Raw genomic sequence first — 27,756 nt, forward strand, 5'->3', positions numbered from 1 at the left:
GCACAAAGGCAACGGCTGGGCCACGATGAGCACTGGTGCATTGTGACGTCTTTCATTACCTTTACAGCTCACCGGGCCAGACCTGCTCCTCTCCTCCGCTCACCTAACCCCGCCAGCTGGCAGACGGTTAGGTGTCGGCTTCCCCTGTGTGTGTGTGCATGTGTGCCTTGGTGGGTAGGTTGAATTGCTCGAGACAGTGCCCGGATCCAGTCAAAGGCAGCTTGCGCAGGTGCAGAGAGGCAGGGTTGACATGGTACTCCAAAAGGCCATTGCCGCAGCCCGCGAGGGAGACCTGCAGAGCCTCAGGGAGCTTGCCGAAACTGGATGTCTTACCGCCACCTTTGTGGATGCTCAGGGGGCAGGACTGGTGCACCATGCGGCACGCTGCGGTCAGCTGGACTGCCTTTGCTTTCTGGTGACAGAAGCGGGGCTCAATGCTAACACCAGGGCCCTCAATGGAGCCACACCTGTCCATGATGCTGCAGCTACAGGTCACACCCGGGAACTAAAGTGGCTCGTACTGGTTGCAAGATGTAATGTACAGGTGAGTGGAGAGGTTATGGAGCTATGGGTGATAGCACAGTGGTGTGGACAGAGTTTGGATCGAGAGTTGCTTTTCAAATAGGTGATTTACTTTTTTTCAGAGATGATATTAGCAAAGATGCTCATGCGGTGCCATAAAATTAAAGTGGGTGGTGACTAAGGGCTGTCAAGCTCCAAAAATGACCAAAACCACCATAAAAGTAGTCCAATTATGACTTATATTCTATTACCCAAGTCTTCTGCAGCCATTTGATCATTTTCTGAGGAAGAGATGAATAAAATGTCCAGAGTGCCTGTTTTTACTTGAGTGCAAATGTCTGTCTGCTTGTTTTGTTGGCAAAGGCTGTTTGTGCTAACTATTCTCACCACTGTCTGGTTGATCAAGAGAAATTTACAAAAGAAACAAAGCTTAGATAAACCACAAAAGAAGAAACCAACCCAAGGTACCTACAATAGCGTGGAGAGTAGGGATTTTGGATTTAGCATTTGACATTACTGATCTATATTAAAATCTGTATTTTTTTGATCCCACTTTTATTTTATTTTGCCTTTTATCTGAAAATAAGTTACATGTTGAAAAGAAGTGCCTAACAGTATCTAGTAGGAAAATGTCCCTATAAAGTCCCTATAAAATCAAGACTATAATAAGCCTATTACAAGACTATATGTCTGCAATACACTGAGGTGCAAATGGTAATTAAAAAAAAATAGGTCTGCCACTATTCCCATTATGTTTACAGTACTTTGTGAAAGTATTCATACCCCTTGATATTTTTTTGCACATTTGGTTGTTGCAGCCTTATGTTAAGCTGCTGTAAATTACTTTTTTTGCCACATCAATCTACACATAATACACCATACTGACAAAGCAAAAAACTGATCTGTGATTACTTTGCAAATTTATTAGAAATGAGAAACTGAAATATTTACATTGCGTAAGAGTTCATACCCTTAAACTCAGTACTTAAGTTGAAGCACCTTTGGCAGAGATTATAGCCCTCAGGTGTTTTGGGTAATATGCGACAAGCTTCTTGCACATATGCATTTGGGGATTGTCTGCCATTCTTCTCTGCGGATCCTCTCAAACTCTGTCAGGTTAGATGGGGACCGTCAGTGGACATCCATTTAGGGTTACCCAGAAATGCTCTGTTGGGTTCAAGTATGAGGTCTGGCTGGGCCTCTCAAGGGCATTTACAAAAGTGTATATAAGCCAGTCTTACATTGTCTTAGCTTTGTGCTTATGATCACTGTCCTGTTGGAAGGTGAACCTTCTGCCCAGTCTGAGTGCTCTAAACCAGGTTTCATTAAGGATATCAGTGTATTTTTCTGTGTTGAGCTTGCTTTCTACCCTGACAAGTCCCAGAGTCTCTAAAAACACCCTCATAACATGAAGCTGCTGCCACCACAATACTTCACTGTTTGGATGGTATTGTGCTGGTAATGAGCAGTGCCTGGTTTCCTGCAGACACTTGGACTTTAGGTTCACCAGACTGGAGAATCTTGTTTCTCAAAGTCTGAGAGTCCTTTAGGTGCTTTTTTTTTTTCATCCCCAAAAGTGGGGTTGTCTTCACTGAGGAGAGGCTTGAGTCTGGCCATACCGCCATAAAGCCCAGATCATTGGAGTGTTGCAGTGATATTTGTCCTTCTGTAAGCTTCTCCCATCTCCATATATGATCATGGAGCTCAACCAGAGTGACCATCAGCTTCTTGGTCACCAGTCTAACCAGGCCCTTCTCCTCTGACTTCTCAGTTTGGCAGGAGGCCAGCTCTATTAAGAGTCCTCATTGTTCCAGACTTGTTCCGTTAAGGATTATGGAGGCCATGCTCCTGTGGACCTTCAGTGCAGCGAAAATTGTTTTGTATTCTTCTCCAGATCTGTCTCACAGTTTTGTCTGCCAATCCTTTGACCTCCATGGCTTTTTGCTCTGATATGGGCTTTCAGTTGTTACACCATATAGACTGGTGTGTGATTCCCAAATTATGTCAAATCAATGGACTTTGCCAGGTTAACTCCGATCAAAGTGTAGTAACATCTCAAAAAGGCTTCTGAGCTAAATTTCAAGCGTCACCTAAAAGGGTATGAATGATTATGCAATGTTATTATTTATTTAGTGGTTATCATAAATAAAATTTTTTTGTCTTGTCATTATGGTGAACTACCTTGACTACTTTTTGTAGCTTTTTTTATATAGAGAGCTTGGCCTTTGGTCACTATTCACTTTCATTGTATGGAATTCTACTTGCAACACTAGACTGGAGTAGTAAGATTTGTTTTTATTTTTTAAAAGAAATAAATACTTTTGCTCAGCAATGGATGCATTGGATTTCTAGAATCCTGAAAAAAACATCTCTCAGTTTCCACAAAAATATTAAGCAGCACAAAATTAATATTAAGCAAGTTTTCAACGTCATTGATAATAATAAATGTTTCTTGGACACCAAATCAGCATATCAGATTGATTTTGAAGGATCGTTTGATACTGAAGACGGGTAATGCTGCTGAAAATTCAGCATTGTAATTACAGGAATAAATTAAATGTTTAAATATTTTACAATAGAAAAGTTATTTTAAAACTGAAAAATATTTCAAAAGATTACTGTTTTACTGTATTTTGATCAATAAATTCAGCTATGGTGAGACTTCCTTGACATCTCACACTTGCATATTATATTGCATAAACTTTGTGCATGATGTAAACTACCTACCATAATATAAGTTTAACAGTGCATGGTGTGGTCATAGGGCAAGCACATTTCTAAATATCATAGCAAAGCAAAACCTGCTTCAAATATAGCACCTTACATAATAAGTAGTTCACCCCGGTACAGGAACGGTGTGAACGCAGAACGGTGTGAATGGTGTGATTACATCACTTTCCCTTGCTCTGTTTACTCTTTGCTCAGTAGTATTTCATGACCGCTGTAATCATGACCAGATGGGTTAGAGGGGGCTCTAACCGTTAACACTGTTTACCAGGGAAGAACAGGCCATACTGCTCCTCCAAGACCCCCCTGCACCACCTCTTCTCACACTAATGCAAACCGGCTCTTTTAACATCGACAACCTCTTGATCTAATTTATGGCCAGCTGTGCTGTATTAAAGTAGATGTTTTAAGTGCCTTGTTATCATGGACTAAAGTGATAACAATATTCTTGGTTGGTGGTCTTACTGGGTGTTCATCTGAGTTTTTTTTAAAGCCTGTGTTTGCCAAGGTGAGGTCAAAGTTGTATGTGGTTGAATTATTAATGAACATTTCCTTGGTCTGATTAAATAAAGATGGCTACACTAATTTGATCACATTGGCTGAGTAGAGGAGTGATGGCCCATCGAGGAATGGGGTCTGTGTCAGCAGCAATAGATTTATAGTAGAATGGACAATACACAGTGTTGCTATGGTGGTGTTATGATGACTTCATGAAATGACCTCTATCAAATTGAATGTTCTTTCAGTTTATGAGTCAATGACAGCTCTTTACCAAACTGTTGGCTCATGATTTTAAATTGCATTCTCACTTATCACCTTAAAAAAATAAAAAATTATACTCTTTCCTTTAGTTTCCTCACTGCTTAGTCAAACTGTATTTGTGAAATTTATCTTTTGCTAGATGGCGTTTGGTTCATCATATAATGACATAATGAACTGGGGATAAAAATGTAGTTTAGAACACGTGCCATCATTTTAGAAATTCATTCGTTGTATAGATGCTTTAAAAAAAAAAAAAACTTTTCTGCCATTTTTGAGAAACAAAATGCAATGTCAAAACATTGTACCAAAAAATTGCAAAAAATGTAACCATCAAATAAAAGTAATAACATATTTTACTTACATTTAGAATATACATCATTTTCACAAATGTTTTAAATATATTTGTCTAGGTAAAAAATATTTTTCACAATACTATGAAGTATACATTCAGAAATATTACATTTGACCTAAAAGAAATGGTCAAATGTAATGTTAATGACCTTTACATGCCGTACAAGGGTCTGCAGAGGCCCTTTCTGTAAGATTATTTACTATCAATTTGACATTTTTTACATGTAATTCTGATTTTTTTTTTTTTATCTCACTATTTGTTTTTTCTTTCTTTCTTTGCCAGAATTGTGAAAAAGTCACAATTTTTATTTATTTATCCAACATGATGTAAAAAAAGAAAAAAAGTCAAGTTGATAGCATAATGAAGAAAAAAAACGAATTCTTAAATTCTTGAAAAGGATCCTTATTTATCTATTTATTTATTTTTAGTGGCAGTAACAAAACAAAATAAAAAATAAAAAAACCAACAGAGTTGCAAAATGTAACAGAATTCTGAGGAAAAAAGTCAGATATATTATATATATTTAACATGTATATTTATTTATACATATATATATAATGTATAATATAATCTAAATAAATAATGGCATTTTTAATGTATTTTATTTATTTTTTAAAAAAGAAAAATGAGAGAATTCATGTATAAAAATAAATATATAGTAATATAAAGTTATGTGTGCGGAAAAAAAATAATAATAATTGTTATTCATGTCTATTCTTATTTGTTTGCATATATTCAGGATCAGGATTCTGGTGGGGCCTCTCCGCTCCATCTCGCTGCACGGTTCGGCAGGGTGGAAGCTGTCCACTGGCTGCTGTCTCATGGGAATGGAGCAGAAGTGGAAACAAACTGCGGTGCTCTTCCTGCCCACTATGCTGCAGCACAGGGTGACCTCACCTGTTTGAAGCTGCTGATTGGTCAAGCTCCAGGGTACAGCGTTATGAGCACAGACACGTAGTAATGACAGAGATGAATCTCATGTGACCGAGGTGGATGAAACGGAGCATGTGACAAACTGTTTTGGGTCACTAGTCTTGCAGGTCACACGTCTCCAGTTATTTATTTGAGTACAGTGAGTGCTTTAAAATGAGTGTCTTTTTAAAATAGATCCAATGACTTTGTGTAAGCCAGGATTATTATAGTTAAATCAAACTAAAACCATTAAAAAAATAACTTAATATATAAAATAAACATTATTACAGTTAATGTTTATTTTATTACATTTATGACTTGATGTAAGTAACTAAAAATTTATAAAAATATAGACATTCATTAAAATAATAATAAAAATTACACAACAAAACTGCTAAAAAATTTAACTCAAATGAAAATGCAAAATGTAATAAATTCAAAATATTCTTGAAAGGTATTTTTTCTTTTATCTAACATTTATCTAAAGTAAATGGACATTTTGGCACGTTATGATGATATGATGTCTATTCATTTATTGACAGCATCGAGCAATCAAAGTTTCAGAGCTCAGCCACTTGAACCGATTTCAATTAAATTAATGGAATTGGAACAGCATATGCCAAAAAGCAACTCTAATATTTCTAACAACATCCAACTTCTTATATAAACTTATAATTATATTATTAATTATTGCATAAAATTATAATTATATGTATCATAATTATTCTATATAATATGAAGAGACTAAAGTATCCTTAAGAATTTTTTGTGAAGGTTATAATTTGTTATTCCCTCTTGTACTGACCCAAAGTAGCTTTTGGTCAAACCACAAGACATTTAAAAAAAAGAGAAAACAACAACTGCAAAGCAGCCTAGTCTTGTTGTTTATCCATGTCCTTAGAAAGCTCAGTAACACATGCTCTGCTTTGGTGGTGTAACGGGAAGTGAACATGAAAGTGTGGCACTCAACAGAATCTACTCTCAGATGTATTCACCAGAATGAGACCACACATAATGCACCCCTGACACCAAAGCAAATGTGCTTCCTCATTTTGCTAGCTACAGGTTTGAAGCCAATAGTTGTTCTAAGAACAGAAATGGGTATTTAGAATTTTTAGCTTATCTAACGAACCCCATCAAACTAATTAACTTCAGACCCCAAAGTTGATTATCAGTTGTCTTGTATAAGTCTATCAATCCTGCATCCAGTTTCTCTCACGCATGTACAGATTCATGTTGTGTCTGTAGCATGATCACATCTGATAAACGGAGGCATGCTCAGGATGAAATGGAAGCGTGTTTGTGTATTGGATAAGTTAAACTTAACTTATAGCCAGGGGAATGCATATATTAACCTCAGGGGTTCGAAAATCCCACGTGAGAGTCAGAGAGCTGGTGTATAATGGATGTACCCTGTCTGTCACATGTCACAACATACTGGAAGTTAAACCATCAGAGCTGCTTCTCACTGTTGCTGAACCTGAACCTAAAGTCCTGAACCCTTAACACCTCAAGAGATCGCCACTGGCTTCCACAACCATTGTGAGGCTTTTGGAATAACAGATTTACTAATTTAGGATTAAAATGAGGTTTGTAGTGGACAAGTTACAAAAAAAAAGAAGGTGGCGCCAGGGTGTTAAAACAGTTAAACTGTTCAAATAATCAGTAATTTTCTGAAGACTTTAGGGTTTCTGCTGTTTTGGTGAAGGTTAAGAGTTTGTTCCACCGCTATGGGGTGTGTGAAGGTTTTGAAAGTGACCTTGTACCACCCTGCGATGGTACAACCAGGTGTTTGCTTTTTGAATCACTGCAGAGTCAAGTCAGGAGGGAACTTAAACTTTAAATGTTGTTTAAACAGCTGCTTTCAAAATCATATATTAGGTATGACAGTTTAAAATTTACAACACCATTTACGAGTTATGAGTTTTAAATAAATGTATACTTTCATCCAGCAAGGAAACATTAAATTGATCAAAGGTGACAGTAAAGACATTTATAATGTCTGGGGGAAGTCGTGGCCTTATGGTTCGAGAGTCGTACTCGTAATCCAAAGGTTGCGGGTTCGAGTCTCGGGCCGGCAGGGATTGTAGGTGGGGGGAGTGAATGTCCAGCGCTCTCTCCACCCTCAATATCACGACTGAGGTGCCCTTGAGCAAGGCACCGAACCCCCAACTGCTCCCCGGGCGCCGCAGCATAAATGGCTGCCCACTGCTCCGGGTGTGTGTTCACGGTGTGTGTGTGTTCACTGCTGTGTGTGTGCACGTTAGATGGGTTAAATGCAGAGCACGAATTCCGAGTATGGGTCACCATACTTGGCAGTATGTCACTTCATAATGTTACAAATAGGGCTGCAAAATGATTAATTGTGATTGATCGATTCCAAAAAGTTTGGTTACATACTATAAGTCTATATATATATATATATATATATATATATATATATATATCTGTCTATAAATTATATATTAGTACTGTCAAACGATTAATCTCGATTAATCACATCCAAAATAAAAGTTTTTGTTTACATAATATATGTGTGTGTCCTGTGCACATTATGTGCACAGCATACATTTTGCAAATATTTACATGTATTTAAATGTATATATTTATATAATTTATATTATATATAAATATATTTAAAATATAAACATAACATATTTTCTTAAATATATACATGCGTGTGTGTATTTATATATACATAATAAATATACACAGTGCACACACATATAGAATGTAAACAAAAACGTATATTTTGGATTCGATTAATCGCAATTAATTGTTTGACAGCACTAATATATATAAATACACACACATACATGCATATATTAAGGAAAAATGTGTTAGATTTATATATAAAATATTTATATATAATATAAATGATATACTATAATATAAATTATATTATGGGTCACCATACTTGGCCGTATGTCACGTCACATACAATTTAAAATATATATGTAAATTTATATATACATAATCAGTACACAAACATAAACATGAACTTTTATTTTGAATCGACTAATTGTGATTACTCGTTTTGCAGCCCTATAGTTGCAAAAGATATACATAAAAAAAAGAATCCTAAAAAATATCATGGTTTCCACAAAAAAAAGCAGCATAACTGTTTTCTACATTGATAATTAAAAAAAAAATCCTTAACCACCAAATCAGCATATTAGAATGATTTCTGAAGGATTATGTAACACCGAAGACTGGAGTAATGGCTGCTGAACATTCAGCTTTGTCATAACAGGAATAAATTACACTTTAAATATATATGAAAATAAACAAATATTGGTAACACTTTAGTATATGGACCAATTCTCGCTACTAACTAGTTGCTTATTAGCATGCTGTTTATTAACATATTGGCAGTTTATTAGTACTTATAAAGCATTTATTCTACATGACCATATCCTACATCCCTAATCCTGCCCAATACCTAAACTTAACCTAAATACCTAAACTTAACTACCCTATTACCCTTAACTATTACTAAGCAGCAAATTAAGAGTTTATTGAGGCAAAAGTTGTAGTTAATGGTATGTTAATAGCGAGAACTGGACCTTAAAATAAAGTGTGACCCAAATAGTTATTTTAAATTGTAATAATACTTCACAATATTTTTACTGTATTTACTGCTTTTACTGTATTTTTCAAATAAATACAATGAATATTAAAAAACCTTACCAACCTCAAACTTTTGAATGGCAGTGAATGTTGTTAAATTCTTATTTTAAGTAAAAAAATCAACCAAACTGCTATTCTTAAAAACCCCAATGAAACTATAAAACTATAGGGAAACTATAGCGAATTTCCCTTTCTGAGCTGGCTACAAATTGATGTCATAACTGAACAACTCCATACGATCCCATGAACTTTAAATTGGCCTCCAGTGATTAATATCCAGGCAGTAATTGGTTTAACAGTGGTGGACATTGACATAATCATTTGCTCTATTTATCCTTAGCTAAAATAGTTGATTTACCAGACCTTTTTATATTGCGATGCCTTTAGCACATGTTTGAATCCTTTAGCGCAATGATCAAATCCAGAGAGTGAATCTCATGTTGTTGGCCACACAGGCCAAGATGACCAGTTAAATGAAGGGGGAATGCATGTCTTCCATAGATAAGGACATGGGAATACCTCTAGCAGAAGAGCGATTTTACTCAAAAATGTATTTTAAGTTTTTAAAACCCCACTTGTATAAACATCCAAACTGACCTTTCCTCAGGTGTGTTAATAGACAGACAAATATGGGCGCCACGCCGCTGTATCTGGCCTGCCAGGAGGGACATCTACATGTTGTGGAGTATCTGGTGAAAGACTGTGGAGCTGAGGTGCATCTAAGAGCCCAAGATGGTATGACGCCACTGCATGCTGCAGCTCACATGGGCCACCATACATTGGTGGTATGGCTGGTGGGTTATGCATTTACTTCTACAAATATATGCTTTGGTGTCATGAGCTCTACTATAGGTACAATACTTGTATGGACTACTTCAGGTGTCCTTCACAGACGTCAGCCTGTCTAGTCAAGATAATGAAGGGGCGACTGCTTTACACTTTGCTGCCAGTGGGGGGCATCATGGCATCTTGGAGAGGTTGTTACAGATGGGATCAAAGGTCAAGAAGGATTACTGGGGCGGCACTCCTCTACATGATGCAGCAGATTATGGGGAGATAGAGGTGGGTTTAAATTAGGATGTGAGTCTGTTGTGTGGTGTCGAAAACAGAAATGTTTTTAATCATGCTTTTAAGTCATAATAATCATATAAAAAATATTTCCCAGTGCTGTCGAATCCTCCTGGGTCACCAGATCAACCCCAAGGAAAGAGATGTAGATGGGTTCACTGCTGCTGATCTGGCTGAATACAACGGCCACTTTGAGTGTGCCAGATACCTTCGCTCTGTGGAGAGAAATGTAAGGTTCATCTCTTACGCTGGCAGAAGAGAAATTACATCAGTATGTTGATCATTTAAGTTAGTGATCATTGTTTCAACTGTCTTTCTAAAGCTGCAAGGTGCACATATGAAACACTGGCAATATTTGAAATTTCATGCTGCCCTATCTTAAAAGTGGAAATATGACAAAAATGAATTATGCTATATGTTTTGCCATTATTGACCTAGGGTCATCTAGAAAAAAATGCTTTTTGAACTGAAAGTTAGAAATAATGTCTACTGAAGCTATCGACTTTAAAGATACTTCATGGTCAAATGCAGGAGGGTTAACCCTCTGATGTATTAATTATTAAAAGACAAAGGATAATATTTATTTTTATTTATCCTAATATTTATTTATTTTTTACTTCAAAATAAGAACATAGTAATTAAACATGTTTATTTATATGATTTTTATTTATTCTATTAATTTAATAAAATAATTATGAATTATGATTTTTTTTATGTATTTTAAGTGAGTGGGAGATCTGCCACCATGCAGATCTAAAGTAATAAGTGAATGAAAAATGAGATAATCAAAAATAATTTTAAACCTTTAACCCACAGCATTATCATTTTATTTTAAATGTAAATATTCAAAAATGAATGGACATGAAAACAAATATATACAGTGAAGATTACAGTGGATGTATATTCGTTTACTTTAAGTAAACTATATAAACAATGCATGAATAATTGCAGAATAAAAGATTTCTTAGATTCTGTACTACTGAAAAATATCATGAGGTGCATGTTATTTTTAACCATTTTTGTCAGTCATATTGAATTATACTGTTATATGCTGTTATAAATAAAAACAATTGACAGACATGTATAATTATGAGAAAGGTTGTCACATGGTTTGGATGTAACATCATACCATGAATGTTTAAAAATGGTCTGTTGTTGACATCATGCATCAGAGGGTTAAAGGTCTTGCAGTGAAATGTCACATAGACAAACGCAGAAAGGAAAGCTCTCGTCCAAATACATTTCTTGCCTCCAAAGGTCAGTTCTCTTGTCCTGTATCCAGATCTTCCATGATTGATTTGGTTTGACTGACATGTCAGAGCATCTATGAAAATCAGGCCAGTGACTTTCAAGGTGTCACGTAGCACCTACTTTCTAAGAAGCTTTTGTGTGCAGTGGCCCTCAATGGCCTCTCAGCCTTCTTGTTTCACGTGGTAAATAAGATGCTGCTCAATTTAGGTCATAAATGTTTCAAGGGTGAACATGGTAGTGCTGTCAGGGCGGGCACAACAACTGAACCACATTGGAAAAGGATTTAATTCCACATTTAGAGCACAAAATTGATGGATCTGTCTACGGGGGATACTGCTGTTCTAGTGATTTACTATATCTCACAACTGTGCATTCTTTCTTTTCTGTTTTGAAGATGTCCATCTGCGTTAATAGGAGGTAGAAATAGCAGCTGTTTTTGCTGTTCCCATTCAAGAAGTGTAGATTTTTTCGTCTTGGATTTCTTCCAACATACCTTGCTTAGCTGATAAAACACGTTTAACAAGCTAATACTGAATGTGAGAGCAAAAATCCATATGAACAAATCTTAGAGGAGCTGAATATGAATTTCTGTTAAATAAACATGTTGTATAAGGTACAGGCCATAAATTTATGTTATACAAGCCTCTATGGATTATATTGGTTACTCAGCTGTTGAATTGTAAGCATACTGACAAACTTATGACAATACAAGCTGATTTCCATTGTTGAACCTGCAAATACTTTTTCATTTTGTCAGATAATGTTTCCACTTTTCCAAGTTGGACTGGGACCATAAAGCAAGTTCTTGATTATAAATCTGAAATGTTCCAGGTATAAAACAAATAAAGCCGGATCTAGGACTTAAAACAAAGTTTTTGCTATGTCAACAGGTTAAAAACCAGTTGAAGCCAATTAGGAATTCAGTTAAGTTTCATTAAAAAGTACCATATCTGAGATTTCACAGAATTAATTACATGGTCTCCGATCACCCTGGTCACACTTTTCCATAGATCTAATGCAGTAATATAAGCTTCCTGTCAACATAGGCATGAATAAATCAGCAATTCATTGCTCCTATGTGAGAGACTCAGGGTGCTGATAGATGTCAAAAATTCAGCTGACCTGTCCCAACAATAGAGATCTAATTAGTGAAGGGAGGCTGTTGAAGCATCAGATGCAGCCGTTCGCAGTCTTTCTACGTGCTGGGGGTGTATCAGTTACCTTCTCACCAGCAGCCTAGCTCAGGTAGAGGGCCGGGGGCTGAGCTGGTTATGGGATCCACAGGGTTTGGTTTCAGGGTTTTTACCATTCTAATGCTTCAAAACAGATACTTGATCTATCAAATCGGTTAGAGAACAGGATGTTTGTTAGCTTCAAACATGCATCTGATTGTTTATCTTTTTTCATTTAATTCCATTGTAACACATCTCATCAAGCAGTACTGCCTTGGATAAATACATATTAGAAGACATTGTTTTTGCTGATTTCTTCAGTAAAAACTAGACTTATGTACAGTCTAACTTGATAAACTCTGCCTCTGAAAAGCTTTGAGTCAGTAAGATGCTAATCATCAAAGAATAGAAGAAAAATATTTTGCGGTTTCAACAAAAATATTAAGCAGCACAACTGTTTTCAACTCTGATAATAAGCTCCAAATCAGCATATTAGAATGATTTCTGAAGAATTATATGACTGTATTGGCTGCTGAAAATTCAGCTTTGCCATCCTGAGAACAAATGACATGTTAAAGCAGAAAACAGTTATTTTAAATTGTAATAATATTTCACAGTATTACTGTTTTTACTGTATTTTTGATCAAAAAAATATGGTTAGTATAAGAGACTTCCTTCAAAATCATACCAACCCCAAATTTTCAAACATTAGTCTTTAGAACTTTAAAATAAAAATAAATAAATAAAACTAGGGGGACATAAATGTCAGGAAGGTACTGTCCTGATGTTCTATTAAAAGAAAAAAGACATTAAGAATATCATAAGAAAATCTTAGTAATCTGTCCTTTTTATGACAAGGCAAGGTTAGTTCAAGTTGTAAAATGTCATGTGATGTACCTCCTGAACAACACAAAATTATATTTATGAATGAAAAGTATATTTAATAAGATTTTTGAAAATATGTATCACAAAAGTGTTTTCACAAAATAACTTGACTCTAGACTTTTTCAATTTTTTTATGATGGACACTCCCTTATGTTTCATTGACCCAAAATTGTTTCCCAGGCCTCCCACTGGAAAAGACTCCGTATGGTCCATATCAGCATTATTTCAGGAATAAAGCATTTTAGTTTTCCACCCGGTCTGCTTATAGTATTGCAAGTTGTAGTGTACTTCACAAGGTTTTATTCCACCTCAGAGTGCTCGGGACGGGCCATCTCATTTCCTAACGGTGCCTGTAATGGATTGTTTGGGCGTTTGGCCAGAGATTTGCGTGCTAGGTATTTCCTCATGTTTTGGTTTCATCCCAAAGAGGTCACCCTCCCTGAGCACAGCCCTCCGTTCAAAGTGTGAGTGCCTTCTCCCTGAGACAGCTGCAATCAAATAAACAGATCAAGGGTTTATTTTACAACGCACATATATGCTTTTTCCTCCCATCTTATTCAGGCAGAGGCCAGCTGTATTAAATGCGTCTCTTTTGGCTACCCAAAGAAGGTTTATTTCAGTACAACAACAGCAAAAATTGCGCTAGATTGGGAAATGTTCTTAGTGTGATGTACAGTGAAGCTCTGTGGTTTGTTTATTGCAGGTACTTTCAAGCATTATAAAAATGCTTGGAAAGTTTGGTTCAGCATGGGGCCTTTATAGAAATGCCAGTGCTAATCCACCACTAGGGGGTGGTAAGGGAGCTTTTTTACGAGTTTACCCCCTCAGAGGAATCTTTCAACGTGTTTCTCATCAAAGTTCAGTCATATCTCAAGAATGCTCTGATTGCTTTGACCTTTAGTGGTCCGCTACACATGGAAAAGTGTTTACCATGTAATTGAGAATGTACAATGGCACACCAAACAAATGTTTTGTATATGCTTTTTGTGCACCTGCAGATTCAGGATTTGCTGTAAGCAATCTTCGGTTCATGATTTCCTTTTTTCATCTTCTAAGGCAGTTGTCTTGAAGTCATTTTGCTTTTTGATTGTACACTGATCAATGAAATTAAGCAAATGAAGTGAAAGGTATTGCTGTACACATTCTGAGAAATACTGTGTCCTACGTTGTTTTTTTGTGACCAGTGGTCCTTGAATTACGACGTAATTACTTTCTTGATACCTGTTGCAGTTAAACTGTCAAATGAGGTGTCTAGATTTGAATCGTATGCTTTCTCGGCTCATCTGGCCTTATGGGATAGAGAAATGTCAACTGGTTCAGAATCTCAGCAGATGCAGCTGTTCATCTGGGTGTTGTTCACCTTCTGTATCATGAGTATTTTGTGCATTCTACTTATTTGACTTGCCTCGAGAGAAGTATGCATATTCAGATGCTTCTACCAACTGACAAATGAATTGGCACCAAAATTGCATAGATTTCATTTTGACTCACAGCCTTTGATGTCAACAACAAAATCTGAGCCTGACACATTATTTATTTCTACTAAAAAACATTGTTTTACTGTAAGCATTTACACATTGTATTTCACAAGAGATTTCCAGAAACTACCTGGGTCAATGACATAAAACAGTGTCCATGATAAATAAAAGAATCAAAATATATATATATTTTTTAAATCTAGTTTAAAACACATGTGGCAGAAATCTTTGTTCAAATTGGTTTCATTTGGTTTTCATATGGTTTTCAGAGTATTTTTTTCATTATGAATTATTAATTCAATTAGAAATTGTTAAATACCAATTACAACTTCTACTAACCTTGCCTTTTCATAAAATGCTCAAATTATCTGACTTATTGGCCGTCACACATAGTCATGAGGGTTTGTAGGTGTTCTCTTTTTGATGCTGGAGAGAATAAATTAACTGACCTGATTGTATTGCCACTTATTTTTCCAGGGCATACATTATTAAACAAATAATGGAAAGCAATTCCCCATCTTTCAGGCAAAGACTTGAGAATGTTTTTTTTTCCATTGATTAGTGTTGATGTGTGTAAGGGCACGTCCCCAGTTTCATGCAGTTTCAGAGATCAAAAAACAACAACAACAAATGAATGAACGAGATACAGTGTCTCTGTCCACTTCTTCTGATTTAACAGTCTCCTGCATTCTATCACACTGCTCGCTTGTTCGCATGTGCCGATTGGTTTGTTCATTAGTAACATTGCCGGCTACCCAATCCACTGTGTAAATTATTAAGTACATTCTCCTATCAGAGTTTATTGTTTATTGTCTGTTGGGCTATGGCCAGTTGTTGGGATGGTGCGGATGGAGTCAACACATCTCTGGGTTTGGTGTTCACATCGTGTGTCACTATCCAGTGACACAGAGTGATCAGGCGCTGCCTGTGTGGATATCGACTATAATTAAGAGGACGGTAGTTTGTAAGTACCTATTGTGCTTTAAATACATGTTGTGTTTGTAGAGCTAATGCATTGTTGGTATATTTTTTTTCATAGTGTGATTGTTGAAGGTTTTTACATATTGTATCTGTTATATGTATTTATATATTTCAGTATCTATATTCTAAAATCTATATCTATATAATCTATATCTAAATTCTATATTCTATAGACAAATTTGATGATACTTTGTCTAAATAGTTTAAAAACAAAACAGTAAAAATGAACCTCAAACATTTGAAATGCTAAAACTGAATTTAAGTATCACAGAAGTGTAATATACAGTATGAAATATTTATATTTATATAAGTGATCGTTAAATGATGGCAAGGGGGAAATGAACATGTACAACCAAAAATCCAGTATATACTAGTATTATGATACATTGAACATGTATTTGGTATTGTAGCTTTTCTTTTCTGTTTAATCTGCTTAATAGGGTAGACGTTTACCTGAGCTTGCTTGCATAATTCAGTTACTGTTTGTAATATAGAATATATCCATTTTTTTATGTAAAACTGCTAACATAGAAAGAATGCCATCTTCAGCTCATTCATCATCCTTTCTCCATTTTAACATAAACTTTCCAGCACAGACGATTTGCTGCTGTAGAGACTTTGGACCGTTTTCACTCAATTCTCTAAATTTAAAACTGTCAAACATGTTCATCGTGTTTTAACCGAAGGTGTAAAAGTGATTTAACATAGAACATATTGCTTATGTGTCAACACAAGTGTGTGGTCTTGAATTCCTCCAGAAAGCAGAGAGATGAGGCGGTTTTAACCTTAACCAAACCGTACACAAACGGTGCAGGCCTTCATACTTCCATTTCTGGTTCTTTTTTCCCCCCTAAAACAGAACATTGAGAAATATCCCACGGCTTCTGTCTGTTTCAGCTCTTCGGCGTTGTTCTGCTAACTTCATTCTGATTCTGGTTTTCAAGATAAAAGTCTGGCATATTTGAGTGATTTTATCTGTGAGTTTTTCCCCTCTAAGTAACTGGTGAAAGAGAAAGACTTTAAATTGCTATGCACCAGGTTTCCACCATATTACTGTATAGGACTTATAGATTTGATGCTTTTGCTGTAGTCTCACTCGCTCCATCAGTGTTTGTGTGGCCCACGAGGCAGAGGAGGGAATGAGAGGACCATGTTACTCCAGCATCCACTGCCTAAGCCACAGAAGAGGATAGCTGATGAAAACCAAATGTGCCATGGTGTTCACTGGCTTTGATTAAACCTTCACACAGAGACAGATGCATCCTGATCATGAGTTAAGAACTGAACTGCTGCTCAGAGGTCACGAAGGAAGGAGATTCCACTTCACTAATGTAGTTTTGCCCCACATACCCACATTACCCCTCCCAAATTTTATCTATTTATGAATTGCACAACTTCTGGGAAATTTATTCCTGCCTTTGCCCATGCCGTGTCACAGTGCATTTCGTGCTGTTTGGACATCAAAGTGCCGTGCAAGAGGAAATTGGGAGGACCACCTCACAGAGACAAAGCAAAATAGCATGCTGCGGCGTATCAGTGTTCCCTTTGATGCTCTGTGTGTGTGTGTGTTCTACAGAGAGCCCTTTGAGAGCCACATTTGATATGCATTCTGCATGGAGTCCATTAGGATATTACAGTTTCATCAGCGGTGATCTAAATGTTTCCATATACTCTGCATTTTCCCTCTGGTAAAGTGGGATCTAGATGTTGGGCTCGGGTACAACTATTTTGCCCCCCAGCTAGGGCCCCTTTTACTGTAATGCTGACATATCGCTGTACAGACCACAACATTGCACAAAAGAAAGCCCACAAATAGCTGTTTTTCATGTGTATGATTGTTATGTTCTGCTGTGTAGTGTATCAAATGGCAATAATTGGCCTGTTATTCCATTGCCTTACAGGTCTGTGTGAAATAATGGGCTTTGATGGCACACTACCTGAATCAGTAAATATTAGATTATAATAGAAGCTCTTTGTATTGCAGCTCTGTCCAGCTGCCCAACCTCTGGAAGAGAACTGTCCTATAGAGGAAGAGCTCGGAGAGAAACCGGCCGTATCACGACAACCCAGCTCCGATTATTACAGACAGATCACTAATACACACAAAGGCATGGACAGTCTTAAGGTGAGTTTTATAAGTTTTTGAAAAATAATACTGTAGGAATGACTTAACCCTTTGCAAAGACCCACCCCCACTTCGTTACTGTTGCCGTCCGACAAGCCACACATCATGTTGTCACGCAGTGAAAAATACATCACGGAGCAAAGAGAAAACTGATAACGTGCCGACAGACAAGACAGAGCAGGTTACTTTTGGTATAAAACTCAGCTTTCAAATTTGCTAATTTTTTTAGAAATTCAAACAAAAAAAAAACATTTTTGGCTCTTTAATTTATCGTGATAGATCCCTGTAGCACCTCAGTACAAGTGGAACGTGATGCGATCATCTCTACCTCTTTATTAGTAAAAGCTTGAAATAAACGTGAATGAACATCAGAAGGTCATGTTTCAACTGCGGAAAGATATCAGTACACACTATTTTTCAAGTTCAAGTCCACAAATGTTAATCTACTCTACCCTAACCCTAACCAGCTCCATGCGACCTCTACTAGTTGAAATATTTTGTTGCTATCCTGTTGCTAAGCTAACTAAGCAACACTAATAACTAAAACACACATTATTGATACATTTCAGTATTGAATGGATTTTTAGCTTATTCTGTAATTATTACATTTGTCTCACTTTGTCCACTTTTTTCCCACCGAACATGCATGTAATACTGACTAAAGCCCAAAGTATGCTTTAACAGGTGTTTACACGTACGCTAGGATATGTGTATAGGGTATGTGCCAGACTTTTCTAACTGCGCACTGTATGCTTAGCTCGAACATGCATTTGAAAGATAAGAAGATATTTTGAAGAATGCGGGTAATAAAACAGTTGTTGGTCCCCATTGACTTCCATAGTAGGGAAAGGAATGCTATGGAAGTCAATGGGGACAAACAGCTGTTTGATTACCAGCATTCTTCAAAATATATATGTTTTTATGTTTAACATAAGAAAGAAACTTATTCAGGTTTGGAATGACATGAGGGTGAGTAAATAATGACTTTTCATTTTTGAGGTGAACTATTCCTTTAAGAGATACATGCAGCTCTAGTTTAAATGAGTACAAAAAAAAAACATTCATTTGTCAGACACTGGAAAAGGAAACTTTCTAGTTGAGTATGTGTCGAGTGCCTGTTTTTGCACACTCTGTAACATAGAGTACGCTTAACTTTGAATGGCTACACATCCAGATGTACACATATGCTTGCAATCCCATCAAAACTGAAGTATACTTTCTGCTTTAGAATGTGGCTCAAATGATGCCTTAAAATGTTACCTTTGTGGGGACTTTGGAATAGAAATATTATGACAGAAAAGTGTGCTTTAAGGGATTATAACTTGCTGTAGTAAGGGTCCATTTTCAAATGGCTGACTTTCCATTTAATTTCAATCCCACCAGCATCCTGAGACAGAAGATTCCCCTCAAGCCCGTTACCCCCCTTCAACATGTTCACCTTCTCCTCCCCCTTCTACTACTACCCCCCTCGCCTCCATCTTCTACCTCACATGGGAACACTTTCCAGAATATCCACATGGCCACTTCGGGTGAGAAAGCCCTAAGGGGCTGTTTAATACCCCTATTGCTCTTGTAAGTGTATGTTCTGCAATCCTGACAGAATTTTGTGGGCACTGCTGTCACCATTGACTCATCCTTCCTTAATTTCACTTGATGACTTAATTCCAGTTCAATGAGTAATGGTAATCAGCCTATGTGAATATGATCAGAACATAACTGGAAACAGATGAGAGTAACAAATGATGTTCTTGTTCTGATTGTCATTGCAGTGGTGAAGAACCTTAGTTCCAGTACGCCTCCGAGTAAACCAGTACCAGAGAAAGGGAAACTGTTTATGGGAGAAATGAAACTGGGAAATGTAAAATCCATTGCCAGCCTTAAGAAGTCTGGATTGACAGCAGATTTGACCGTTTCAGTTAAGAAATTTAACATTCACATTCTCTCATGATCATTGAATCTAAGGTTGTCTTCATCACACTATTGCAGAATACAGTTGTCATTCCTGTATTAGAATGCTATTTAGAGTTACATGACAACTGCATTCTATAACCGAACTGAGTCCATTTCAAGACTTGCCTTTGTGTGAGAACAAAAATGTATTGGGTAACTAGTTGTTGTGTGATCTGGACAAAATCTTTTTTTTTTTGGGATCCAATAACTAATGGAGATGGAAAGGCAGAGGTTTTAGATCCAGTCTTTATTTTCAACCACAGTAGTTTAGTTTAGGGATAAATCCACCATACACTTTACATTTCCAATATCATGGAATTCTCCATCTAGAATATTTACTACATTCACTGTTTACGGCATTTATTTTTATGCTAACTATCATTAGCATAAAAATGTACAGCACACACACATATCCAGTAAAATCCATGGCCCTTTTTGTTAGGTTTAAATCTTAGATTTAATTTTTTTTATATATATGTATATTGAGATGAAAAAAGTTGTCTTAATAAATATGGTTGTTAGTCCATGAACACTAATGTGAATGGTTAGTGACTTAAACGATTAAGAAATGTACTAAAGCTCTTTCGCATATACACAGAAGAAAACTGCATCAAAATACAAAAAAGAAGTTTAATAGGTTAACTAAGTTCTTTGTTTGAAATTAGTCAAGCACGATAGTGTTGTTTTTGTTTTTCATGTGCTTAAGTGCACAATTTGAATTACATTACTTGCCAATAAATTATTGTTTTTTCTCTTTTAGAATAAAATGGTGGTGTTACCGACGGAGGAGGCTAATTTGTCTGATATTGATTACCTGATACCCATGCATGATGAGAAGGGCAGACCTATAGCAGAATGGAAGAGACAAGTGATGGTACGACAGCTACAAGCCAGATTATTTGACCAAGAAACCCAGAGGCTAAAGGTGAGCTACACATATTGCATTAAATGTCTTTTAAATGCATAGATAACAAATCTAAGATGATGTTCTGACTGCATCTATTTCCAGGTTGACTTTTAACTGGACATTTTATATTATTTAACAGGAGAGTGGTACTAGATATACAAAGATGGACAGTTGGAGGTACTCCCAGGCTCACAACGCCATCCTGGGTCCATTTGGAGAGCTTCTAACGGAGGATGACCTCATTTATCTAGAGAAGCAAATTGAGAGTGTCTCGATGCAAAAGAACTGCGTGGGCTACGAAATGGAGCTTGCTCGACTGGCTGAAGAACTTCGAAACATTCTCCCGGCACCCATCGTCAACATCACAGTCAACACCCAGTACAAGAACTCTACACAGACTCCCTTACCCGTTTGGTGCAACCGTATTTCAGGCATTGTGAAGAGTATGTCATTGCTTATGACCAACCTAACAGACCAGCCCTACAGCAAAATGCCAAACACAGAGCTTGTGAATGTCTTCTCTCAGCCATCAGAGAGGCAAGCCTTCAGCAGAGGCAGGAGGGAGAAGATAGAAAATGAGATTCAACAGTTTGGGGTCTCTGTGAGGAACTTAAAGTCCAACTTTGAGAATCAGAACGATTCCTCACAAAATGATTCAGTGATGACTGAATCATTGGATGAACAAGAGCAAGTACCAGTAAAAAATGGATCAGATGAGGTCTTTCAAAAACAAGAACAAAGACCAGAGGTTGACCAGATTGATGATTCATCTATTGACTATGTCATCAGTGATGCCATGGAAAGTACAACCCTGCGCAAGGAACGTATTGTGGTCTTGTTCCTGGGTCACTGGAAGAAGTCGGCTTATACGGTGACCGTGAGAAATGCTCAGAGAAAGCAAAGCGTTGATTCGCTGGATATATCTAAGAAGCCGAAGTGTGAACGCAAAGCTAGTTTAGATATCTCTCCAAAGAACGCCATGGAAAATGGTAAATTGGGGCACTTCTTCAAGCAGAGAAGTGCCATCAATAAGATGATTGGGAACTGGAGAAGCATGATCTCATTTGTACCATCACGGCAGATCCGAAGACTCAACCGGCAGCAGGCAATTTACTCACCTGAGCAGTTCCTGCCCCGTGTGGATGGATCTCCCATCGACTACGACACGCTGACACTCGACCTCTTCATGCTCGGCTACTTTCACATACTTGAGCTAGATTTGCCAGCAGATGAGAGGAAAATGAGACACTTGCTGTGCTTTGAAGTGTTTGACCATGTGGGGCGTTTCACCTGGGAGACAGTGCGTGATTTTCACAAAGCTGTAATTCAGGACATTGAGGCGGGGAACCGGGAATGGAAGGATGGATTTGAGGACATTAAAGTGAAGTTCTTCGGAGATGGATCAGGCCAACCAGAGCTTGAACACTCAGAACAGATGACAATGGTAGAAATAAGGCCTGTTCCTAAAGTCATTGTACAAACGCCTACCCCAGATGAGAACGATGTCCTGAAAAATAATGCAGATATTAGTAGTCTGACTAATGAGGAGATTTGCAAATATATTGACCGGAGTTTTGCTTTCTGGAAAGAAAAGGAGGCTGAGATATTTGATTTTGAGGAATGACAATAAGCTTTTTTGGGGGGCGGGAATGTACATAGAGATTCCTTATTATCTTTAAATATATGTATTTTTTGCATTTGATGTAGAACATGTACCAATATTTATACAGTTGTGACATGTAAGGCATGCTTTTGCCATTTATTCTCCAATTTTCTAGGAGTGCAAGGTAGAAGACTGCCATTAACTGAAGTGTTTGTCTTTTTGTCAGAATTATCAGTATGTGATTTAAAATTATTTGAATGCCCTTTTCTGTTAGGTTTTTGTTACTCCTTGAGAATCAGATATTTAGAGACTTAATTTGCACCAGTATTGGAGGCTATTTACTCTGATTAAATAAATGATCATCTGACTGACTCCTATACAGAAAGTTGTGTGTATCTCTTTAAGAACAGGTGCGAGCTTAACAGTACTATTTCGAATCTGAGTATAGCCCCCCCAGAATGACTGGCCTAAAAATAGCGTTGTGAAAGACAAGCATGCTGTCCCAGTGACTCTGCAAAAGACAGCGTGTACCACATCTCAGATAGCAGCAACAAAAAAAGTCTGCCTTCTAAACAAGAACTGTGAATAATGTATGATTTCTGCTTTCATTCACAAGCAGGTAAGTTCAGTTCTTGTTTTCTTGTTTTGTTGTGTTATAAAGAATTGTTTAACGTCCACTGTTGTTTCACCAGTGATATTTTTTTGTGTGTTTTCTGTGCATATTCTCTCTCAGGCAAAGAAATTAATCTTGAATGGTAGTAAATTTCATTCTCAGAATTATACTCTCCCAGTGTGCCTATCAGATATATTGTCTTTGGCAAGAACCTGTTTTTAACTCTGGTGATAATCGTCTGATAATTTGACTTATATTGATGTGCTAACATGACTTCATTCTCTTCCAATTTGTTCCTGAAATGTTCTGTTGCCAAGCAGAAAGGCTGAAAATGTGTCCTTAGGTCATAGGAGGCTCCACATTGCTATGATCATAAATGTTGCAATCGAATTGCATGTGACTGATTATACCCATTGGTCTTGTCCTATGTAGGTAAACACTGAAAACATCTGTTGGCTGGCCCTGAATGCATTAAGGCCATAGGTCAAAGTGTCGTCATGGTGCGTAATATAGACGATCTAGACTTCTGCCTCTCTTCCCATCCCCAGAGCATCTTAGAGGGCCTGCGCTCCCTCTGTTCTCAACCCAAACTTGTGGATGTCACCCTGAGCGCTGGTGGACAAGATTTCCCCTGTCACCGGGGAATCCTTGCACTCTGCAGCCACTACTTCCGTTCAATGTTCTCAGGAGATTTTGTGGAGAGCATTGCTGCTCGTGTCGAGCTTCATGATGTAGATCCCAGTGTGTTGTCATCCTTGTTGGACTTTGCTTATACAGGGAAACTCACCATCAATAAAAACAATGTTGAGGGACTCATCTGCACATCCAGCCAGCTCCAGTTCCACACCGTCCGTACTGTATGCAGTCGATATCTGCAGCACCAGATAGATGCCACAAACTGCTTGGGAATCCTTGAGTTTGGAGAGATCCATGGCTGCCCTGAAGTTGTCGCAAAAGCATGGAGCTTCCTCCTTGAAAACTTTGAGGCAGTGCAACAACATGAGGAGTTATTGATCCTGGAGAAAGACAGGCTGGTGGCCTGCCTGAAGGATGAGGATCTGCATATAAGAGATGACCGGTCTTGTGTCGAGGCTGTTTTAGCCTGGGTCGGGCATTGTAGAGAAAATCGGATCTGTCATCTGCGAGAATTGTTGGGGTTGACTAAGCTTTCCCTCCTCACAGAATCTTACCTCACTGAGAACTTGCTTAAAGAGCCATTGGTGCAAGACTCACTAGAATCCAAAGAGTTCGTAGAAAGAATATGTAGAGAGGTCAGACAAATCTCTTTTTTATAGAAATTTCTTAAACATAATGTTCTGTACAACAAATTATGTTTTTCCTTCAGAAACGAGAAATGACAGGAGCTGAGTCAGAGAAGAGAGTGACTCAGAATGCCCTCAACCTGCAGGAGGTTTTATTTGTGATGGGTGGTCGCTCACTGGATGACTCAGATGATGAAGATGAGGATGAAGATGAAGATAGAGATAAAAGGTTGCACCCCAGAAATTGTGGTTTCTTCAACCCAAAGCTTGGTAAGGACAACTTCAGCTGACACATCAACTCTATTTGTAAATTTATAAAAGGAGATTTAGATTAACGTGGAATACTTGATTTAAGATCTGAAGTGAATACTACCAGTCAAGTCTGAACACACTATGGATTAGAAAGGCTACAGAGGTTGTGGTTTTCCTTTTTGCCAAAACAGTAGGAAAACTAGCAACACCAATAATTCATTGGGCTTGATCTAACTGTTCATAAGCAGGAGTACAAAAATGCAGAAGCATGATCTGGACTTTTCTCGAAAGCATTAGAGCTATCAAAACTCCTCTGGAAAATGCATTTTACGTCATTTGGTGGAAATGGATGCTTTGATGAAAGTAACAGAGAAAGTGTACACATTGTTCATTAACATATGCAACTGACATCATAACAATACTGAGCTGACTGATTATCAGCAGAGTTACCCTATCTAGAAGCTTATGCTTAAAGTTATAGTTAACCCAAAAATGAAAATTCTGTTATTAATTACTCACCCTCATGTTGTTCCAAACCCGTAAGAGAGCTTTCTGACCCTGCATAGACAGCAAAACAACTGACATGTTCATGGCCCAGAAAGGCCTTGAACATGTCAGTTGTGTTGCTGTCTGTGCAGCATCAGAAAGCTCTCGGATTTCATAAAAAATGTCTTCATTTGTGTTCCAAAGATGAAGGTCTTACAGGTTTGGAACCAACATGGGGGTGAGTAATTAATGACAGCATTTTCATTTTTGGGTAAACTATCCTTTTAAATGCTTGAAATTATTTTTGGAGATGTATCATTTCTTTACAACTCTAAAATTTTAACTTTTAAATACATAAGTTGAATCATATAGGAAAAAGCAGTTGAAACAAATATGTGAACTCCTTAAAAACTTTTTAAAAAAAGCATCCCAGGATGCTTCACATTGTAATGCTGGTTGAATGTGCTTTCATTATTTCATATTTCATCTTTCACTTTACTATCATTGAAACAGCATATAAAATCATCATATAAATATTGAAACAGTAGTAATAAAGTATATGTCTGAACCTTTGACTATAAGTGTCAAAATAATCAATAGTCAATACCATGTACTAGCTGAATTGTCATGTGAGAAGGTCTCATTTACTCTGTTTCACTCTGCATACTGTATACATTTGCATTTGTAAGCATTTGCATTTTATCATTTTTTCTGACAGGGCAGTGGTTTCAGCTACCTGATTTTCCCAACTACAATAAATGGGGTTATTCTATCGTCTCCTTAAATAACAATGTGTATGTCACAGGTGAGCCAAACTCTTTTCATAAGATATTAAGCTGTTTCTAAAGGCTGTAGCTCGCATATCGTAAAATGTTTTCTCCATAGTATTTATTGGAAAATGGATCATTTGCTGATTGGTTGGTCTGGACTGTAAGCCTCCAACCATAATGACAAGGAAAAAAATACAAAAACAACTTCTATTTTTACCTAGAGAAGACAAATCCACTGATTTTCCGGGTATTTATAGAGACTAGGCCCTTTGGGAGAGGATCAGTGAGATTTATAGTTTTATTGCACACATGAATGGAATGTCATCTCCATTGAGGATTTGGAGATGCTAATATAAAACAGTCCCCTGTCTTATAGACAATCCTGCTAAGATTCACATAAGACCTGAAACCACTTAAAAAATGTGCTCAAAGAAGCAGAACATTAACTTTGTGATGACCTGGGAAACTTGAGGCATTATTGCCTGATATTTCCTGGTCACAAAACTGGGACATTTGAACCTCCCTTTTGAGCAAAGAAATTATTCAAATAAATCAGCAAAGCCTTCATCTGAATGAGAAAAACACGTTTTTTTCTGACTCTCAGGAGGATCAAGAGGGTCTCAGTCCAACACCTGGTCCACCACAGAGACCTGGAAGTACATCACTCGTGAGGGCAAGTGGGTCACAGTCGCCCCAATGTTGCGTCCCAGGACTAACCACTCTTCTGCAACTCTCAATGGAGAGATTTATGTAATTGGGGGTAAGAAAACATATCGGTTTGCAGCTGAAGTCAATTTATATGCAGAACTGGACATTTTTGTGTAAAACACTGCATTGTCTTTTCATTGACAGGAACTACAATGGATTATGTCGAAGTTGAACATTATGACCCATTCAGTAATTGCTGGACTCTTACGGGCCCAGCACTAAAGTATGTGACTAATTTTGCAGCGACATCATGTGAAGGAAAGCTTTACCTCATTGGTTCTTGTGCTGTTAAATATAATGCCCTGACTATGCAGTGCTACAATCCTGTCGTAGGTAAGAGACAACACATGTCACCATGGTTAACTGTTAATAATAGACATTAAAAGTATCCAGTAAAAACAATCCAGGTTTTCATAACAGAGCTTCTAATTTCATATTACAAAGAGTTTTATGTTGGAACTAGTAATTCAGAACATATGAGACACTTTTAAAAGAAACTGTAAATTATAATGTTATTCACTCACAGAGCCTTGCCAACATCTAGTCATGATTACAGTTCAGTGTGTTTATAAGATTTCTCTTCTTCAACAGATAGCTGGTGTATCATCTGTTCTCCTTTCATTCCTAAATATCTCTCTTCTCCCCGCTCGGTTTCTATGGATGGAGTCATTTACCTCGTAGCAGATAACACCAAAAAGGTCTATCTGTATAACCCAGAGGGTAATATGTGGGAAAAAGTGAGTTTTAGATTATATTCATTATTCTTTTTACACTGAAAATCTAGAAGTGTATACAAAGTTAGCTGAACCCCTATGCTCTACTGAGACTGACAACTGTTTTTTATGTTTACTGTTTTTCATCCCAGATTCAGTTTCTACACACTCTTCATGAGAATGGGGATTTGGTGGTTCTAGGTGGGCAGTTGTATGTGACTGGGGGGCACTGGAAGGGCATGGAGGGGGATTACGGTGTGGAAGTGGAAGTATACAACCGAGCATCCAACACTTGGAAGGTGGAGTGCTTCCTTCCTAGGCTATGGACTTATAGTGGCTGCTGCTCCATCTTCCTAGACACTTCCCAGTGGACTGAGTTCTTCCCTGATGAGACTTAAAATCTGTTCTGTCCCCTAAGTCTTGACCTAGGCTTTGGTACAAAGTTAAATTTTGCATAGTAAGTTTCTGCAATATTATACATTTTTGATAAGGGGATTTTTTAATTACAATTCTTTTTACATGTTGTTTTCCTTCACGTGGCCAATGAAAATCTTTGAATTAAATGGCCTTTAGTTTAGCATATAAATATATATATATACACTGCCCTCCAAAAGTTTGGAAATGCCC

The 27,756-nt window shown here is 37.3% G+C and overlaps 2 protein-coding genes across 2 annotated transcripts; both read left to right on the plus strand.

Moving 5' to 3' along the window:
- Window positions 1-250: 250 nt before the first annotated feature.
- On the plus strand, window positions 251-22,346 carry LOC306844574 (espin-like protein; the record flags this gene model as incomplete). Its single annotated transcript, XM_079376806.1, is given in 11 exon segments — window positions 251-544; window positions 5,103-5,293; window positions 9,513-9,699; window positions 9,785-9,967; window positions 10,071-10,202; window positions 17,725-17,865; window positions 19,249-19,329; window positions 19,331-19,394; window positions 19,635-19,780; window positions 20,576-20,740; window positions 20,862-22,346. Coding segments are annotated over 11 exon segments (3,069 nt in total).
- A 1,089-nt stretch (window positions 22,347-23,435) lies between these two features.
- LOC306845182 (kelch-like protein 30) lies at window positions 23,436-27,527 on the plus strand (the record flags this gene model as incomplete). Its single annotated transcript, XM_079377829.1, has 7 exons — window positions 23,436-24,209; window positions 24,284-24,470; window positions 25,657-25,743; window positions 26,313-26,468; window positions 26,561-26,749; window positions 27,008-27,153; window positions 27,282-27,527. 7 exons carry the CDS (start codon window positions 23,436-23,438, stop codon window positions 27,525-27,527), a joined length of 1,785 nt encoding a protein of 594 aa, XP_079233955.1.
- Between the last annotated feature and the right edge of the window lie 229 nt (window positions 27,528-27,756).

This window comes from Barbus barbus, assembly GCF_936440315.1.
Source record: "Barbus barbus genome assembly, chromosome: 25".
Classification (NCBI taxonomy): Eukaryota; Metazoa; Chordata; class Actinopteri; order Cypriniformes; family Cyprinidae; genus Barbus; species Barbus barbus.